Source organism: Pan paniscus, chromosome 14, assembly GCF_029289425.2.
Source record: "Pan paniscus chromosome 14, NHGRI_mPanPan1-v2.0_pri, whole genome shotgun sequence".
NCBI lineage: Eukaryota > Metazoa > Chordata > Mammalia > Primates > Hominidae > Pan > Pan paniscus.
In genome coordinates this window covers 41357871-41377237 of record NC_073263.2, presented here as the reverse complement: position 1 = coordinate 41377237, position 19367 = coordinate 41357871, and the positions used below count along the sequence as shown (strand labels likewise).

At 36.5% G+C, this 19367-nt stretch overlaps 1 protein-coding gene across 1 annotated transcript in view; it reads left to right on the top strand.

The window, feature by feature from the left end:
* The window catches only part of VWA8 (von Willebrand factor A domain containing 8), a 393066-nt gene that overhangs the window by 80963 nt on the left and 292736 nt on the right, over nucleotides 1-19367 (top strand). The window contains exons 10-12 of the mRNA XM_003806896.6: nucleotides 10523-10654; nucleotides 12978-13112; nucleotides 13201-13278. Of these exons, the coding sequence (XP_003806944.2) occupies nucleotides 10523-10654; nucleotides 12978-13112; nucleotides 13201-13278 (345 nt within the window). The remainder of the gene's footprint in view (nucleotides 1-10522; nucleotides 10655-12977; nucleotides 13113-13200; nucleotides 13279-19367) is intronic.

Genomic DNA, 19367 nt, shown 5'->3' with positions numbered 1-19367 from the left:
GTTCTGATAAAATGAAGCAATGTAATGTTTTTTGTGAAAAAAACTGAGAGAAGATATTCAGTGTCTAATAAAGTCAGTTATGAACAAAGGTCTTTATCTTTACCAAGAAACCACTTTGATGTATTTTTTGGTCTGTAATTTCAAAACTAGTCATACAAATTTATTATAAAGTTATAGAATATCTTTAAAGAGTTGAATTTTCTTAATAAAGTAGCTAGTGTTGCTTCATTTTTTGGTCTTTAACCATAATTAAGGGGAACGTAGAAAAATGATTGCGTTTATATTGGAACAGAAATGATTTCAAATTTGAATGTAGAGTGTTTTAAAAAGGAAAAAGGGATTGGTATTAGATAAGAGGAGAAAGAGTATGGCTGTCTTCTCACCTTAATTATGTGAAGAGCTAGTTAATGGACAGTTGTAACTCAGTAAACTGTCAAGTGGGAGGGCTTAAGTTCATTTGTCTGATCTTAATGAAGTACTTTCTTTTTGTAAGATCGTTACACAATGATGTATACAACCAGATTAGCATCTTAAATAGCTTTTCTTAAGAGTGGAAGAGTCAAAAAAAAAAGAGTGGAAGAGTATTTATTGATATAATTCTTTATCATCTGTTCTGGGAAGTCTATGTGGTCTGTTTGTTATTGTAAGTTTCTACATTTACCTCAAAGCATTATTTTAAGCTAATATTTATAGGTGGGTGAAATATATGTGCTCAAATAGTTTTGAATTAGAAGAGGTAAAAATTAATAAAATATTGTTGAATTTGGAAAAAATGTTTACTTAAGAAATAGAAGTATGTATTATAATGGTAAATTAAGAAGGTATGTATATATACACATTAACTTTTCCTTGATAAATAATTATTTTTTCTCCTAGATTATCATAGAAATTAATGTATAGTTGCATTCGAATTAGAAATCCATTTAAATTTTAGTGTAATTACTTAATTAGACTATTTTTAAGGAAAAATTATTAGTCACTGAAAATTCAATCAGATAGAATTCACAATACCTTTCTTTTTTCTGAACAAGCTATAAAAGTGTCTGGAATGACTTTCATTCCCCAGATGGTGCTCATCATGTGATGTTCATACTCTAAAAACATGTTTCTGTAGTCATGAAATAATTTCTAGCTTTTAGTTAAGGATGTCTTAAAGAAAACCCTCTCATTCTGAATCTGCTATACTTTGAGAATAGTATGCTTTCTTACAGTTTAGTAACAAATACATCCAGGCTTCTAGTAACGTGTCTTGGCTCTTGGTCTCAATTAAGACTGCATCATAACAGTGGTTAAATTGGTAAGTTCTCTTGGTGATTTAGAAAGGATATACTGCCACTTATCCATTGATAATGTAATCTGAGCCATAGTTTTTTTCTAAGAAACTTGGATCTTACATTTAGTATTTTTATTTAGTTCAACAAACACTAATTGAGCATTCATTTTTTGGCAAATTATATGCATATAGAAAGGTAGTGATACAGAAATGGATACAATCTGATTTCAGCTCCTGAGGAAGTTACAATATTAATGTCTGAGGAGCATCAGATATTTCAATAAATAACTATTTTAATATGTGTTTTTTGTTTTTTTTTTTTTAAGCAGTGTAGCATGATGACTAGCTCTGGTCAAAGCAGTAATGACCAGCTCTGGTCAAAGCAGTAATGACCTGAAGTAGGCCAGTGAAATAGGAATTAAACAAATATGAGAAATGTTTCAGAAGAAGGATGATACATGTTACTAACTGATGAAATATGAGGTGGGTTAAGGGAGATATGAGAGAAAGTGAGAAATCAAAAATGTCCATAAATCCTACCTTGGACACGTGAGTATAGTTGCTGTTAATTAATATGATAAAGTGGGAGAAGGAGCACATTTGTGGTGGGGGCTAAATAATTCCATATACTAGAACCCTTTTGAATTTGAGGTTTTTCTGGTGGTTTTATCTAGCAGACTTGAAAATATGGACCTGGTTCTAGAGGCATTTTGATATTAAAGATAAATACTTGGAACCCGTTAATGTGTGGGTGTTAGTTGAATTCATGGGGATGGATGTAACAACTTAAGGAATGCAAGTATAAAGAGAGGAAAAATCTGTCTGCAGATTGAACATTTCAGGATTGGATAAGTAGGGAAAGAACCTTCATATTAGGCAGAGGAAGAGTGGTTAGAGATAGAAGCAGAACTGCGGAGAGTATTCTTAGGGAGCATTGGGAACAACTGTTTGAAGAAGAAAGTAATAGCAACCGTTTCAAATGCTGCAAAGATGCCTTGTTAAATGAAGAGTTATAATATTCACTCAAAAAAGATTATTCATTGCATCCATCCTTCCATCCAATCAATTAGCCAGGCACTATTGTGCTGGAGATGTATGCAAAACAGAAGTTTCTACCTTCGTGGAGCTTATTTTTCAATGAAGGGCAACTGTCAGTCAAGTAAGTAAATAAGTATATAATATATCAATTGAGGAATGGATGCTGTCACTGAGAAGATGACATTTGAATAAATTTCTGAAGGAGAGAAGTCCTGTGGGTAGAAAGTATTTCAGACAGAAGGGATAACCAGTATAAAAACGCTGAGGCAGGAGCACACCTGGGAACTGTAGGAAAAGCAAAGGACAGTGTATTGGGGCAGAGTGAGTGAAGGAGAGGTGATTAGGAGAGAAATCAGAAGGTAAAGAAAGATCATGTAGGGCTCTGTAATCCATGGAAAGGACTTCTGCTTTCAGTCTGAGTGAGGTGGAACACCATTAGAGGGTTTTGAGGAACGTGTTGTATGAGTGATCATTTTAACAGGCTCATTCTGGTTGCTGAGTAGTGAATAGACTGTGGAGGGTATGAATGAAAACAGGGAAAAAATAGTTGGTAGACTGTTGTAGTAATCCAGTTGAGACACTATTGTAGCTTTGACCAGCTGTGATGTTGATAAGAAGTAGTTGGATTTGGGTTATGTTTTGAAGGTAGAATCATTTTGATTTGCTGAAGGGTTAGATGTAGGGTTGATACAGAGTTAAGGATGATTTCAAGCTTTTGGACTGAGAAACGTGAATGATGAAGTTGGAGATAGAGAATATGGAGGTGGAGGGAATATCAGACCTGAGTATTGGACATAATTTGATTTAAGATGCCTATTAGCCAACTGAAAATGTCAAAGAGGCAGTTGCATATACAAGTCAAGATTTCAGGAGAGAGATCTGTACTGGAGAGAGAAAATCGGGGTCATGATGGTTTGTAAAGTCATGCAAGTGATGAGCTTATTTAAAAAGTGAATGTAGATAGAAAATAAAAAGTTCCACTCCTGAAGTACCTTACTGTGTACTGGTCAAGAAGATGAAGAAGAAACTGCAAAAAAGACTGAGAAGGAAATAGCAAAATAGGAAGAAAACTAATTTATTTAATTTGGTAAATAGGATATTATTGATGGACTTATCAAGATCAGTGTTAGTAGAGTGGTGGGAATGTAAGCCAAAAATCAAGGGGCTTACATTTTAAATTGGAGATGAAGCTGAACCCCCAGTGATTATAATTCATATGTATCAATGAAGTTTGATGGTGAACAAAAGCCAAAAGATGATAGATCACTTAAGGATGAGGTATAATGAAGAAATGACTGTTTCTGGAATGGGGAGACAAACATTTTTATAGGCAGAAGGGACAAAAAATGTGGAGTGCATGGAAAATGTGCCCTAGCTGAGGTGGAAAAGGACATTTTCAGAGCACCCTTGTGTCTTGGTTTGAAATGATGGAAGAACATGCTTTCCACTCAGGAACTGGAATGATGGAGCTGCCATAATATGACATAGTAAGTCTTCTAGGGGTTTCTGTCTACTCATAGTTAAAGCAGAAGTCCTTTCTACTGAAACAGTGGGAACAATAACAAGAATTGATTAAAACATCAATGATTTTGAGGATGAAGGAAAAATAATTTTGTTTGTTCATTTAACAAACCATTGTTGACCATTGACCGTCCCATGTGTGATTCTAGGTTCTGGAAATTTGGAGTGAGCCAAATAGATACATTTAATATTGCCCTAATGGGGCTTACATTCTAGTAAAGTATGGAGGAGTATGTGTCTGAAAGCTCTGTTCTGAGTGGAGGAGGCAGCTAGATTGCCTCTTGAAAGGGTGGTAAATGGGCTCAGATTTACTTCTGAGGAGAGCAGTAATGGTTTGTATTTGTTGCTGAGGGGCTATGAGAAAAGAGCCCAGGAGAGATTGTGGCAACATATTTGTTCAGGCAACATGGTATGCAGAATTTCACTTTCAGTACTTAACAATCTAGAAAAAGGTATGAAGAAAGTAGATGGCCTGATGGGACAGGTTTGGGAATTGTAAGGATGAATATGGAAGCCTGACAGACCAATATCCAATGTGATTTATATTTCATTTTATTTAATTATAATTCACAGTTTAAATAACCTAATTCTAAAGAAAGTGTATTAGAAAATGGGAGTTCACTCATGATTTGGCTCTCTGTTTGTCTGTTATTGGTGTATAAGAATGCTTGTGATTTTTGTACATTGATTTTGTATCCTGAGACTTTGCTGAAGTTGCTTATCAGCTTAAGGAGATTTTGGGCTGAGACAATGGGGTTTTCTAGATATACAGTCATGTCGTCTGCAAACAGAGACAATTTGACTTCCTCTTTTCCTAATTGAATACCCTTAATTTCCTTCTCCTGCCTAATTGCCCTGGCCAGAACTTCCAACACTATATTGAATAGGAGTGGTGAGAGAGGGCATCCCTGTCTTGTGCCAGTTTTCAAAGGGAATGCTTCCAGTTTTTGCCCATTCAGTATGATATTGGCTGTGGGTTTGTCATAGATAGCTCTTATTATTTTGAGATACGTCCCATCAATACCTAATTTATTGAGAGTTTTTAGCATGAAGCGTTGTTGAATTTTGTCAAAGGCCTTTTCTGCATCTATTGAGATAATCATGTGGCTTTTGTCTTTGGTTCTGTTTATATGCTGGATTACGTTTATTGATTTGCATATATTGAACCAGCCTTGCATCCCAGGGATGAAGCCCACTTGATCATGGTGAATAAGCTTTTTGATGTGCTGCTGGATTTGGTTTGCCAGTATTTTATTGAGGATTTTTGCATCAATGTTCATCAAGGATATTGGTCTAAAATTCTCTTTTTTGGTTGTGTCTCTGCCCGGCTTTGGTATCAGGATGATGCTGGCCTCATAAAATGAGTTACGGAGGATTCCCTCTTTTTCTATTGATTGGAATAGTTTCAGAAGGAATGATACCAGTTCCTCCTTGTACCTCTGGTAGAATTCGGCTGTGTATCCATCTGGTCCTGGACTCTTTTTGGTTGGTAAGCTATTGGTTATTGCCACAATTTCAGCTCCTGTTATTGGTCTATTCAGAGATTCAACTTCTTCCTGGTTTAGTCTTGGGAGAGTGTATGTGTCGAGGAATTTATCCATTTCTTCTAGATTTTCTAGTTTATTTGCATAGAGGTGTTTGTAGCATTCTCTGATGGTAGTTTGTATTTCTGTGGGATTGGTGGTGATATCCCCTTTATCATTTTTTATTGTGTCTATTTGATTCTTCTCTCTTTTTTTCTTTATTAGTCTTGCTAGCAGTCTATCAATTTTCTTGATCCTTTCAAAAAACCAGCTCCTGGATTCATTAATTTTTTGAAAGGGTTTTTGTGTCTCAATTTCCTTCAGTTCTGCTCTGATTTTAGTTATTTCTTGCCTTCTGCTAGCTTTTGAATATATTTGCTCTTGCTTTTCTAGTTCTTTTAATTGTGATGTTAGGGTGTCAATTTTGGATCTTTCCTGCTTTCTCTTGTGGGAATTTAGTGCTATAAATTTCCCTCTACACACTGCTTTGAATGTGTCCCAGAGATTCTGGTATGTTGTGTCTTTGTTCTCGTTGGTTTCAAAGAACATCTTTATTTCTGCCTTCATTTCGTTATGTACCCAGTAGTCATTCACAATTGCTTCAAAGAGAATAAAATACCTAGGAATCCACCTTACAAGGGATGTGAAGGACCTCTTCAAGGAGAACAACAAACCACTGCTCAATGAAATAAAAGAGGATACAAACAAATGGAAGAACATTCCATGCTCATGGGTAGGAAGAATCAATATCATGAAAATGGCCATACTGCCCAAGGTAATTTATAGATTCGATGCCATCCCCATCAAGCTAGCAATGACTTTCTTCACAGAATTGGAAAAAACTACTTTAAAGTTCATATGGAACCAAAAAAGAGCCCACATCACCAAGTCAATCCTAAGCCAAAAGAACAAAGCTGGAGGCATCACACTACCTGACTTCAAACGATACTACAAGGCTACAGTAACCAAAACAGCATGGTACTGGTACCAAAACAGAGATATAGATCAATGGAACAGAACAGAGCCCTCAGAAATAACGCCGCATATCTACAACTATCTGATCTTTGACAAACCTGAGAAAAACAAGCAATGGGGAAAGGATTCCCTATTTAATAAATGGTGCTGGGAAAACTGGCTAGCCATATGTAGATAGCTGAAACTGGATCCCTTCCTTACACCTTATACAAAAATCAATTCAAGATGAATTAAAGACTTAAATGTTAGACCTAAAACCATAAAAACCCTAGAAGAAAACCTAGGCATTACCATTCAGGGCATAGGCATGGGCAAGGACTTCATGTCTAAAACACCAAAAGCAATGGCAACAAAAGCCAAAATTGACAAATGGGATCTAATTAAACTAAAGAGCTTCTGCACAGCAAAAGAAACTACCATCAGAGTGAACAGGCAACCCACAAAATGGGAGAAAATCTTCACAACCTATTCATCTGACAAAGGGCTAATATCCAGAATCTACAAAGAACTCAAACAAATTTACAAGAAAAAAACAAACAACCCCATCAAAAAGTGGGTGAAGGACATGAACAGACACTTCTCAAAAGAAGACATTTATGCAGCCAAAAGACACATGAAAAAATGCTCACCATCACTGGCCATCAGAGAAATGCAGATCAAAACCACAATGAGATACCATCTCACACCAGTTAGAATGGCAATCATTAAAAAGTCAGGAAACAACAGGTGCTGGAGAGGATGTGGAGAAATAGGAACACTTTTACACTGTTGGTGGGACTGTAAACTAGTTTAACCATTGTGGAAGTCAGTGTGGTGATTCCTCAGGGATCTAGAACTAGAAGTACCATTTGACCCAGCCATCCCATTACTGGGTATATACCCAAAGGACTATAAATCATGCTGCTATAAAGACACATGCACACGTATGTTTATTGCGGCACTATTCACAATAGCAAAGACTTGGAACCAACCCAAATGTCCAACAACGATAGACTGGATTAAGAAAATGTGGCACATATACACCATGGAATACTATGCAGCCATAAAAAAGGATGAGTTCATGTCCTTTGTAGGGACATGGATGAAATTGGAAATCATCATTCTCAGTAAACTATTGCAAGAACAAAAAACCAAACACCACGTATTCTCACTCATAGGTGGGAATGGAACAGTGAGAACAAATGGACACGGGAAGGGGAACATCACACTCTGGAGACTATTGTGGGGTAGAGGGAGTGGGGAGGGATAGCATTGGGAGATATACCTAATGCTAGATGACGAGTTAGTGGGTGCAGCACACCAGCATGGCACATGTATACATATGTAACTAACCTGCACATTGTGCACATGTACCCTAAAACTTAAAGTATAATAATAAATTTAAAAAAAGAAAAAAGAAAATGTTAGTACTGTTTAATTGAAATTCAAGAATTCATAGGAAATACTCATAAAGTGGTAAGTTAACAAACTCTTATTTTCTACTTCTTGCTAGAAGGTAACCTGAAATAATTTTATGTCTATTGTTCTTCTGACCAGCTGTGATGTTGATAAGAAGTAGTTGCATTTGGGTTATAGTTTGAAGGTAGAATCATTATGATTTGCTGAAGGGTTGGATGCAGGGTTGAGACAGAGGTAAGGGTGATTTCAAGCTTTTGGACTGAGAAACTTAAATGATGGAGTTGGAGATAGAGAATATGGGGGTACCTTTCTGATTAATACCTTTCTGATTAAAAATCCTCTAAATTTTCCATGCCAGAAAATGATAATTCACCTTGCAATTTGAGGTTTTTACTATCTTAGTGTATTCTGGCCTACTATTTTTATTTTGCTAAAATATTTTAGCTTTAATTATTTGTGGGGACATAACCAGTGCAGCAAGTGGCTCAGGACATTGTGTTTATTTCTGGAATATGAGTCCTCTGACATCACTCCTATATCAAGTTAGATTGACACTACTCTAGCTGTGGTAAAACATACATTTAAGCTCATTCATTTTTTTTCCTAGAATTTAATGAATCTTCGTTCTAAATTTTTTTCTTTTTTCTTTTTTTTCTTTTTTTTTGAGACGGAGTCTTGCTCTGTCACCAAGCAGGGTGCAGTGGCATGTCTTGGCTCACTGCAACCTCCTCTTCCCGGGTTCAAGCGATTCTCCTGACCTAGCCTCCCGAGTAGCTGGGATTACAGGCACATGCCACCACGCCCAGCTAATTTTTGTATTTTTAGTAGAGACGGGGTTTCACCATGTTGACCAGGCTGGTCTTGAACTCCTGACCTCAAGTGATCCACCCATCTCTGCCTCCCAAAGTGCTGGGATTATAGGCATTAGCCTTTGTGCCCAGCCATTTGTTCTACATTCTAATGAATTTAATTACTTGGGTAGGTCTTGCTCCTTTCCTATTGAGTTCTCCTTAAAATACAGTGAAACTTTTTTTTTTCATGAAATTAAGGTGTCAATAGTTGTTATTTGTCTACAACATGGAAGCAGTTCTTGTCAAATTATGTGATACTGTGGGGATTTGCATATATAAATTGTATGAAATATAGAACTTTTTAATGGTGGTATAAATTCACAGGTTTTTTTTTAGGTTTGGGGAAAGGAGTTAGTGATTGTCGTGAGTACTTATGACATCAAAATGAAGACTTGAACTGGGATGTTAAGTTTAGAATGTTGAGGTTAAACATGATTTTCTTCCTCCCAAATCTATTTTCTGGAGTTCTTTCATTCTGCTGAATACATGATGATCTGTTCTTTCATTGAGTTTCAACTCTTTCACTATAGTAATAATGTTCCAAAACTAGTGTAGGATTTGGGGGTTAATTTCTGCCTATTTAATAGTAAAAATAAATTCAGTTTTTTATATTGAGCATGCTGTTATAAGTAAGGCATAGAACTTAATTTTCAATTTATTTTCATGTTTCACATACTTACCTGTATTCTTTCTGTGTAGTTTTGATATAGCTAGCTGGAATGAAGTGGTGTAGTCAGTGTTAGAATGTTGATAATTGGGCCACATCAAGAATCAATGGTTCTAGCCTTTTTTTTTTTTTTTTTGAGACAGAGTTTTCGCTCTGTTGCCCAGGCTGGAGTGCAGTGGCACAATCTCAGTTCACTGCAACCTCTGTCTCTGGGTTCAAGGGATTCTCGTGCCTCAGCCTCCCAAGTAGCTGGGACTACAGGTGCGTGCCACCATGCCCAGCTAATTTTTGTGTTTTTAATAGACAGGGTTTCACCATGTTGGCCAGGCTCGTGTCGAACTCCTGACCTCAGGTGATCCACTTGCCTTGGCGTCCCAAAGTGCTGGGATTACAGGCATGAGCTACTGTGCCTGGTGGTTCTAGCCTTTTAAATCCAGTTCAACAAATATTGAGACCCCTATAGTGTAGAAAGCACTGTACCATATGCTGTGGAAAATTGTTATAATAATTTTAGTTAAGCTATTCACATAGCTGACAGCAGAATGATGTCCAAGAAGTTCTGTTTTCATGAATTTCAGATAACACATTAACTTCGATTGATTTAAAGAATAAACCAATATGGGCCTTGTTTTAAACATTTCAGCATATTTTGAAGGGTCTCATCATCTCCTTCTAGGAAGTTGATTGTCAAGAAATGTAAACTATGAACTTCTACCAGGTCAGGAATTCAGTGATTCCATTTCTTGTCATTTAGTAAATTTTAAGGACTATTTTAATATGATCTTTAATAATTATTGTAAGTAGAATGGTATTAGTAGGAATAGAAAAAAATTCTCATTAACTTTTTTTAACCTACTTTTTTTTTTGAGATGGAGTCTTGCCGTTTCGCCCATGCTGGAGTGCAGTGGCGCGATCTCGGCTCACTGCAAGCTCCACCTCCTGGGTTCACGCCATTCTCTTGCCTCAGCCTCCCGAGTAGCTGGGACTACAGGTGCCCGCCACCACGCCCAGCTAATTTTTTTTCTATTTTTTAGTAGAGACGGGGTTTCACCATGTTAGCCAGGATGGTCTCGATCTCCTGACCCTGTGATCTGCCCGCCTTGGCCTCCCAAAGTTCTGGGATTAACAGGCCTGAGCCACCGCCCCCGGCCTAACCTCTACTTTTATATAATAATATAAAATGGATTTCACTTGTAATTAAGGTGTAATCTGTCAGATAGCCAACGTTAATGCTAAAATGAAAAGTAAATTGCATGATTTTCTTGTAATTTTACAGCGCTTTGAACTTCAAGATTCAGGAAGCTCTCTACTTCCTAAAGAGATTGTAAAAGTAGAGAAGATGATGGAAAACCATGTGTCCCAAGCTTCTGTGACCATCCGGATTGCAGATAAAGAGGTGACCATTAAGGTAATTAATCACAGGTTTATTCTTTCTATGATATACCTTATTCTGCCTGGTTTTTATGACCTAAATTGGGTTTATGATCTCCTTGTAAGTCTTCTCTCTTGATAGTACTGCTTCTGTCGGTATCTATATGTCTATGTCTCCAGAGTCATGTGTGCTTATAAACTGGAAAAGTTCAGGAGAAACACAGGGAAAGCCTTTCATCAAAAATTCAAAGTTGACCTGTGGGAAAATCAAGTCACAGGTTGATTACTGACAGCATTTTGTGCTATGAGTCCTTGGTAAGAAATAGTGTTTTCAAACATTTGAGCTGCTACAGAGACCTATTTTCAAGTAAAATCTTTCTTAGCTATGTGAAACGGTTTAAAAAGGATCTGCTCTGGTTGAATTGTTTTTAGAGAGGGAAATAATATTTGGTCATAGAGCTCCATCTGCATGTATATATGTTATATATATATCAGCTCCTTCTGTATATATCTATATGTGTATATATACACACATTTTATGGAGTCTTACTATATTGCCCAGGCTTGTTTTGAATTCCTGAGCTCAAACAATACTCCTGCCTTAGCCTCCTGAGTAGCTGAGACTACAGGCACATGTCACTGTGCCCAGCTCATGATAAACTTTTTTGTTTTAATGTTTGATATTATTAATATTAATTCATGTTACTGTACTTATTCATTGAACTGAATATTGATTATATCCACCATGAGCTAGGTTCCATATTATGAGTTTACTGTGTACTAGTTACTGTATTTGTCTCTGCATATATTACGCGATTTAAATCCCGCAAGATCCATTAAGGTAAGTTTTATTATCTCCATTTTGTAGATTAGAAAACTGAGATGTAAAGAGGTTAATGATTCACCCGGAGACAGCAGCTAGGAGATGGCACAGCTGGGATTTCTAGGCAGGGACAGTTCCCCACTATACTCTCTGTTTTCTTCAGATGAATGGTTCATCTAGCTGATAGTTTAGGATAGAGGCAGACGAGTTAAGACTGCATTGGAATGACTGGGGATATGGAGAAGAAAGTAATACTGGGATTCAGGAGACGGAGTAGGGAAAGCTTCAGAGAGAAGATGAAGCTTGAGCTAAGCCTGCAAGAATAACATAGGATTTTTCCAGTGGCTCAGGAGTGGATAGGACATTTTTGGCATTTTAAACAATATGTTCAGAAGCATGAGTTATGAACAAGACTTCATTATTTGCTTCCCTTTGGTTATGGCTTTTTAACCTCATTGCCTCTAGTCTCTTCCAGTTAGCTTTCCATGTTGATACCAGGTTAAATTCTTAAATGCAAATCTGATCCTGTCACTTCCAAACTTAAAATTCTTTGGTTCGTGTGGTATATAACATGATCCAGCCCAGAGTCCTCATCAGAACATGGCTCCTTGGGAACTAATAGGGGAGGATAAATAATAAAAGGGGAAGACAAAAAATAAAATGAGAAGTAGACGTAAAAGATGGGAAGAGAGAATATGTGAACAGATGCCTCTCAGTGGTAAACTAAGATAAACCTGAAAAGGATTTGTGGACTTGACTTTTAGAAATCAGGAGGTCATTGGTGACTTTAGAGATTCCAGTGGACTAACATTAAATTCTGTGCTTACAACTAGAATTTTGGGAAAAAAATTTATTCTCCAGCAGTAACATCTTTACTATAAGTTATAAACAGCAGTAAGATGACATGATTTTTATGAATACGTCTGACAATGTGGGACTTTAATTTTAGGGAAATAATTGATTTGGAAGATTTGTAATAATGATCATCAGATCTATTAAATGAAAAAATAGTTGCTGCTCTATTGAAATATCAAAAACAGTAAAGAATTAAATTGAGCAAGCTATTAGTTGGAGGCTTTTAAGTGGCAGTTATATACTTTAAGTTACTGATACTTTGAGAAAAACATGCATGTTTTACACACACACACACATGCACACACACACACATGCGCGCACACACACACACACACACACACATATATATATATATATATATATTTTTTTCGAGACAGAGTCTCGCTCTGTTGCCCAGGCTGCAGTGCAGTGGCGCAATCTTGGCTCACTGCAACCTCCGCCTCCTGGGTTCAAGCGATTCTCCTACCTCAGCCCCCTGAGTAGTTGGGATCACAGTTGTGCACCACCATGCCCAGCTAATTTTTTTGTATTTTTGTAGAGATGGGGTTTCACCATATTGGCCAGGCTGGTCTCGAACTACTAACCTCAAGTGATCTGCCCGCCTTGGCCTCCCAAAGTGTTGGGATTATAGGCGTGAGTCACCACACCTGGCCATGTTATATTGACCTCTCTTTAATTATAGGTGCCAGCCGGGACCAGGCTATTAAGTCAACCTTGTGCGTCAGACTGTTTCATACAGACTTTGAGCCATAAGCAGCTACAGGCTGAAATGATGCAGTCTCACATGGTTAAAGATATATGTTTAATTGGAGGAAAGGTAAGAATGACAGTCTCACTGCAGACTTTTAGTTTCCTGGCTTTTGGTTATTTTGACTTACCTCTTGAATAATTTTTTCCATTTGTAGGGTTGTGGAAAAACAGTGATCGCTAAGAACTTTGCCGATACCTTAGGATACAACATAGAACCTATTATGCTCTATCAGGTACAGTGTTCATTTTTAGCTGCACTTGGACTATAAGCATATATGCTTAGGCCATCAGCAGAATTTATGGATATCTTCTTGTTATGACCTGTGTTTTTTTATATAGGTAAAGAACCAAAATAGTAATAAAATTATTCAAATTAAAGTGCAATTATAATTCTTTGGAGCTTTTGAAAGTACATTCTAGGATATCTGATGTGCACAACATACCAGGGGCTGTTTTTCAAAGATATTTATTTTCCAGAGGCCTGGAAGGGTAGGGGGAAAGGAGGAGTGAAGAGAGGTTGATTAATAGTTATAAAAATACAGGTAGGTGGGAGAAATAAGACCTACTGTTTGATAAATAATATGACTATAGTAGACAATAATCTATTGTATATTTTAAAATAGCTAGTAGTTAATAATTCAAATGTTCCAGCATAAAGAAAAGATAAATGTATAAGGTAATCGACACCTTAATTACCCTAATTTTTAAATTTCACATTATAGGAATGTATCAAAATATCACATGTACTGTGAAAATATGTACATATATTATGTGTCAATTACAAAGTGAGATTCATTTTATGTGCATGTCCCCACACAGAATACATTTACTAGTAATTTGGAAATCTAAACAAAATAGGTTTCAGCTACAGTGGGAGCTAATTATATATTCACTGAATAGATTATTTTTTAAATGGTGACAAAATATATATAACATAAAGTTTACCACATTAGCCTTTTTTTTTTTTTTTTTTTTTTTTTGAGATGGAGTTTCGCTCTTTTGCCCAGGCTGCAATGCAATGGCACAATCTCGGCTCACTGCAACCTCTGCCCACCCCGGGTTCAAGCAATTCTTCTGCCTCAGCCTCCTGAGTAGCTGGGATTACAGGCGCCCGTCACCATGACTAGCTAATTTTTTTGTATTTTAGTAGAGACAGGGTTTCGCCATGTACAATTCACTGGCAATAAGTACATTCACAATGTTGTGTAACCATTACCACTTCCTTTTTCCAGAGCTTTTTCATCATCCTAAACAAAAACTCTGTACTCGTTAAACAGTAGCTCTCAGTTTTTCTTTCCCTCTCAGACCCTGGTAAACTCTACTTTCTGTCCCTATAAATTTGCCTATTCTAGGTACCTCATATAAATGGAATCATATAATTTTTGTCCTTCTTGTCTAGTTTATTTTACTTACCATAATGTTTTCAAGATTTATCCATGTTGTTGCATATATCAGAATTTCATTCCTTTTTAGGGCAAAGTCATATTCTGTTGTATGTCTATACCACTCTTTGTTTCTCCATTGGTCTGTTGATGGACCCTTGGGGTTGTTTCCTTTAGACTATTGTAACCTTTTGGCTATAGTAAGTAATTCTGCTGTGAACAGTGGTATACAAGTATGTATTTGAGTCCCTGCTTTCAGTTTTTTAAGGTATATACCTAGGAATGGAATTATTGGATCATATGGTAATTCTGCGTTTAATTTTTTAAGGAGCCAATAAACTGTTTTCCATAGCAGCTGCACCATTTTCATTCCCACCAACAATGCACAATGGTTCCAATTATTTTACATCCTCCCTAACACTTTTCTTTCTTTTTTTTTTTTTTTTGTAATCATCATCCTAATGGCTGCGAAGTGGTAATTCACTGTGGTTTTGATTTGCAGTTCCCTAATGACTACTGATGCTAAGCATCTTTTTCATGTACTTACTGACTATTTGTATATCTTCTTTGGAGAAATACCTATTCGAGACCCTTACCCATGTCTGTCTTATTTATTTTTTCTCTTGATTTTTATTTTAGATTTGGGGGTACATGTGCAGGTCACAATTTACATGGGTAAATTGTATGTCACTGAAGTTTGCTGTATAAATGATTCCATCACCCAGGCAGTTAAACATAGTATCTGATAGTTTTTCAACCCACAGCCCCCTCTCAAGTAGTCCCTATTGTCTGTTTTTCCCATCTTTATGTCCATGTGTACTCAATGTTTAGCTCCCACTTATGAGAACATGCAGTTTTGACTTTTTGTTCCTGTTAGTTCACATAGGATAATGTCCTCTAGCTACATCCATGTTGCTGCAAAGGACATGATTTTGTTCCTTTTTATGGCTGCATGGTTTTCCATAGTGTATCTATGCCACATTTTCTTCATCTAGTCCACTGTTGGTGGGCACCTAGGTTGATTCCATGTCTTTGCTGTTGTGTGTAGTGTTTGTATTAGTCAGGGTTCCCTAGAGGGACAGAACGAATATATATAGACAGAACTAATATATATAGTGTGTGTATATATATATATACACACACACACACACATACACACACACACACTAATAGGAGATACACACACACACACACACATATATAAAGAGAGTTTATTAAGTACTAACTTACACCATCACAAGGTCCCACAATAGGCTGTCTGCAAGCTTGAGGAGCAAGGAGAGCCACTCCAAGTCTCAAAACTGGAGAATTTGGACTCTGATGTTTGAGGACAGGAAGCATCCAGCATGCGAGAAAGATGTAGGCTGGGAGGCTAGACCCGTCTTGCCTTTTCATGTTTTTCTGCCTGCTTTATATTGGCTGGCAGCTGATTAGATGATGCCCACCAGATTAAGGGTGGGTCTGCCTTCCCCAGCCCACTGACTCAAGTGTTTATCTCCTTTGGCAACACCCTCACAGACACACCCAGGATCAATACTTTGCATCCTTCAATCTAATCAAGTTGACAGTATTAACCATCACAGTGCTGCAGTGAACATATGTGTAGAACAATTTATTTTCATTTGAGTATATACTTAGTAAGGGGATTGCTAGGTCAAATGGTAGTTCTGTTTTAAGTTGTTTGAGGAGTCTCCAAACTGCTTTCCACAGTGGCTGAACTAATTTACATAGCTGCCAGCATTGTGTAAGTGTTCCCTTTTCTCCACAACCTCATCAATATCTGTTATTTTTTGACTTTTTAATAATAGCCATTCTGACTGGTGTGAGATGGTATTCACTGTGGTTTTGATTTGCATTTCTCTGATGATAGTGTTGATGAGCCTTTTTAAAATATATTCGTTGGCTGCATGTATGTCTTTTGAGAAATGTCTATTCATGCCCTTTGCCGATTTTTTAAGTGGGGTCGTTTTTTCTCTGTTGAATTGTTCTTTATGTTATTAGACCCTTGTCATATGCATAGTTTGTGAATATTTTCTCCCATTCTGGAGGTTGTCTGCTTACTTTGCTGATAGCTCCTTTTGCTGTACAGAAGCTTTTTAGTTTAATTAGGTCTCACTTGTGAATTTTTGGTTTTGTTGCAAGTTCTTTTGTGGTCTTAGTCATAAATTCTTTGCCAAGGCCCATATTCAGAACAGTATGTCCTAGGTTTTCTTCTAGGTTTTTATGTTTTAGGTCTTAGATTTAAGTCTCTAACCTATTTTGAAGCAATTTTTGTATATGGTGAAAGGATTGGTTCCAGTTTCAATCCTGTGCCTATGGCTAGCCAGTTATCCCAGCACCACTTATTGAATAGGGAGTCCTTGCCCTGTTGTGTGTTATTGTTGACTCTGTCAAAGATCTGGTGGTTGTAGGTATGTGGCTTTATTTCTGGGTTCCCCTTCCTATTCCATTGGTCTAGGTATCTGTTTTTGTACCAGTATCATGCTGCTTTGGTTACTGTGGCTTTGTAGTCTAGTTTGAAGTCAGGTAGCATGATGCCTCAGGTTTTGTTGTTTTTGTTAAGGATTGCGTTGGTGATTCAGGCTGTTTTTTGAGTCTATATGAATTTTAGGATAGTTTTTTTCTAATTCTGTGAAAAATGATGTTGGTAATTTGATAGGAATAGCATTTAATCCGTAAATTGCTTTGGGCAGTATGGCCATTTTAACAATTGTAATTCTTAGGAGCACAGCATGTTTTTTTCACTTGTTTGTCTAATCTCTGATTTCTTTCAGCAGTGTTTTGTAATTCTTGTTGCAGAGAAAAGATCTTTTACTTTCTTGGGTAGCTGCATTCCTAGGTATTTTATTCTTTCTGTGGCTGTTGTAAATGGGATTGTGTTCTTGATTTGGCTTTCAGTTTGGATGTTATTGGTGTATGCAAATGCTACTGATTTTTGTACCTTGACTTTGTATCCTGAAACTTTACTGTAGTCACTTGGCACTTTTAGGAGCCTTTTGGTGGAGTCTATAGGGTTTTTTAGGTGTAGAATCATATAATCTGTGAAGAAAGATAGCTTGACTTCCCCTTTTCCTATTTTTATTTTTTGGTCTTGCCTGATTACTCTGGCTAGGACTTCTAGTACTATGTTGAATAGGAATGGTGAGAGTGGACATCCTTGTCTTATTCCAGTTGTTAAAGAGAATGCTTCTAGCATTTTCCTGTTCAGTATGATGTTGGCTATGGTCCTTACCCATGTTTTGAGCTTTTATTTTTTTAATTGACTTTTTGTTGTTGAGTTATAGGAGTCTTTTAATGTATTCTGGGTATAGAATTCATTCTCCACATATATGATTTTCTTTTTTTGAGATGGAGTCTCGCACTGTCACCCGGGCTGGAGTGCAGTGGTGCAGTCTCGGCTCACGGCAACCTCCGCCTCCCAGGTTCACGCGATTCTCCTGCCTCAGCCTCCTGAGTAGTAATATTTAATGTGCCATTGCTTTGAAATCATATGGAGAAGATCTTGAAGAAAAAAATATTAATTTCCTTTTTGATTCCATCTTCATTTGCTATTATATTATTTATATAATTATGTATAACATGAATATTTTCTTCACATTAAAATAAAAACTCTCATTCTAATGAAAACTGGAAATAATTTGTCATCAATTTTTCCAAACAGTACTGTTTCTGTATCAGGTTTTCATAGTTAGTTTTATACTGTATGTTTGAGCTATGAAATTTATGTTCACTTCATGCTGCTGTTTTTTAAAAGACTAACCAAACAAAAGAGTATGTGTATATCTAATAATTCAGATCTCGTAGCTACACTGGAAGGCCTCCCAAAGTATCCTGCCTTTGAGTATGCTATCTTGATATGTAAAAGAATTAGTTTAAGAGTCTGAGAACAGATTTTCTCCTATATTTCTAGAGAGTGACAATAAACTCACCAAAACATTATTTTATTTTAATGTTTTTCGGTTTCCTGTTCAGTTTATTAATGCATGGATGAGTAAGGGTGGGAAGATACTACTGTTAAAGTTAATGGCAGGACTTTCTATTTCCTGATACACTTTTGAGTTACAAACTCAGTGTCTTCTAGTTTCTGTCACAGAATAAGGTCATTTAGTCATGTCTTATCAGTCCTCTCTCTGAAAAATACAGATGATGATAATTGAAAGGCACATAAGTTTCCCGTAAAAACATTTACCCATCCTTTGTACATATCCTGTCAATCTTTTAGATGTCCTGCAAAGATTGGGAAACAGTAGAGATAAGCAAACTAAGCACATTTTCTGAAAACTCCTTTTCTTTTTTCCCATTTTGCTTTTCTGCTCATTAATTTTTAGAGAAAATTTTTAGAGAAAAGAGTTTCCTAGAAGTATAGACTTTGGAAAGGGATAGAGAAATATAATAACTGTAATATGTTTTGGAGGTGAATTTGTTTCTTTTGCTATATAGCTTCTTTCCATGTAAATAATCAGTTGCTTTTTATTATAGAAACCAAGCCCCTGAGATCAAATATAAGACTCCTCTGTGGGACACAGGAATTAATAAACTTAAAGAATGAATTTGGTTTGTATAATAATATAGTGCACATTGATGAAAAAGTTCCAGAGGTTTGATGCAACATAGAGAATTTAGTGGGAAAAAGTAGATACACCATCTGTTTTCCTAGAAGATGTGGAGACTTCCCTGTTATTTGTACATGTATAAAGCTACACTTAATCTGTGGTTTTTGCCTTATTTTTAGACTTGATTATTTTTAGGACTGCATTTCATATGAAGTAAAAGGAAAACAGAGCTTTAACACAGATTTGAGGCAGTACGTAAAGTAAGTTTTATAATAGGCTATAAAAGTCATAAATCATTTGGCTCAAGTGTTAGGTCAGATTCTTTCAACTGATTATTCTTTTTTTAGGGTTGAAACCAGTGATTTCATAGTGTTGAAGAAATACAAG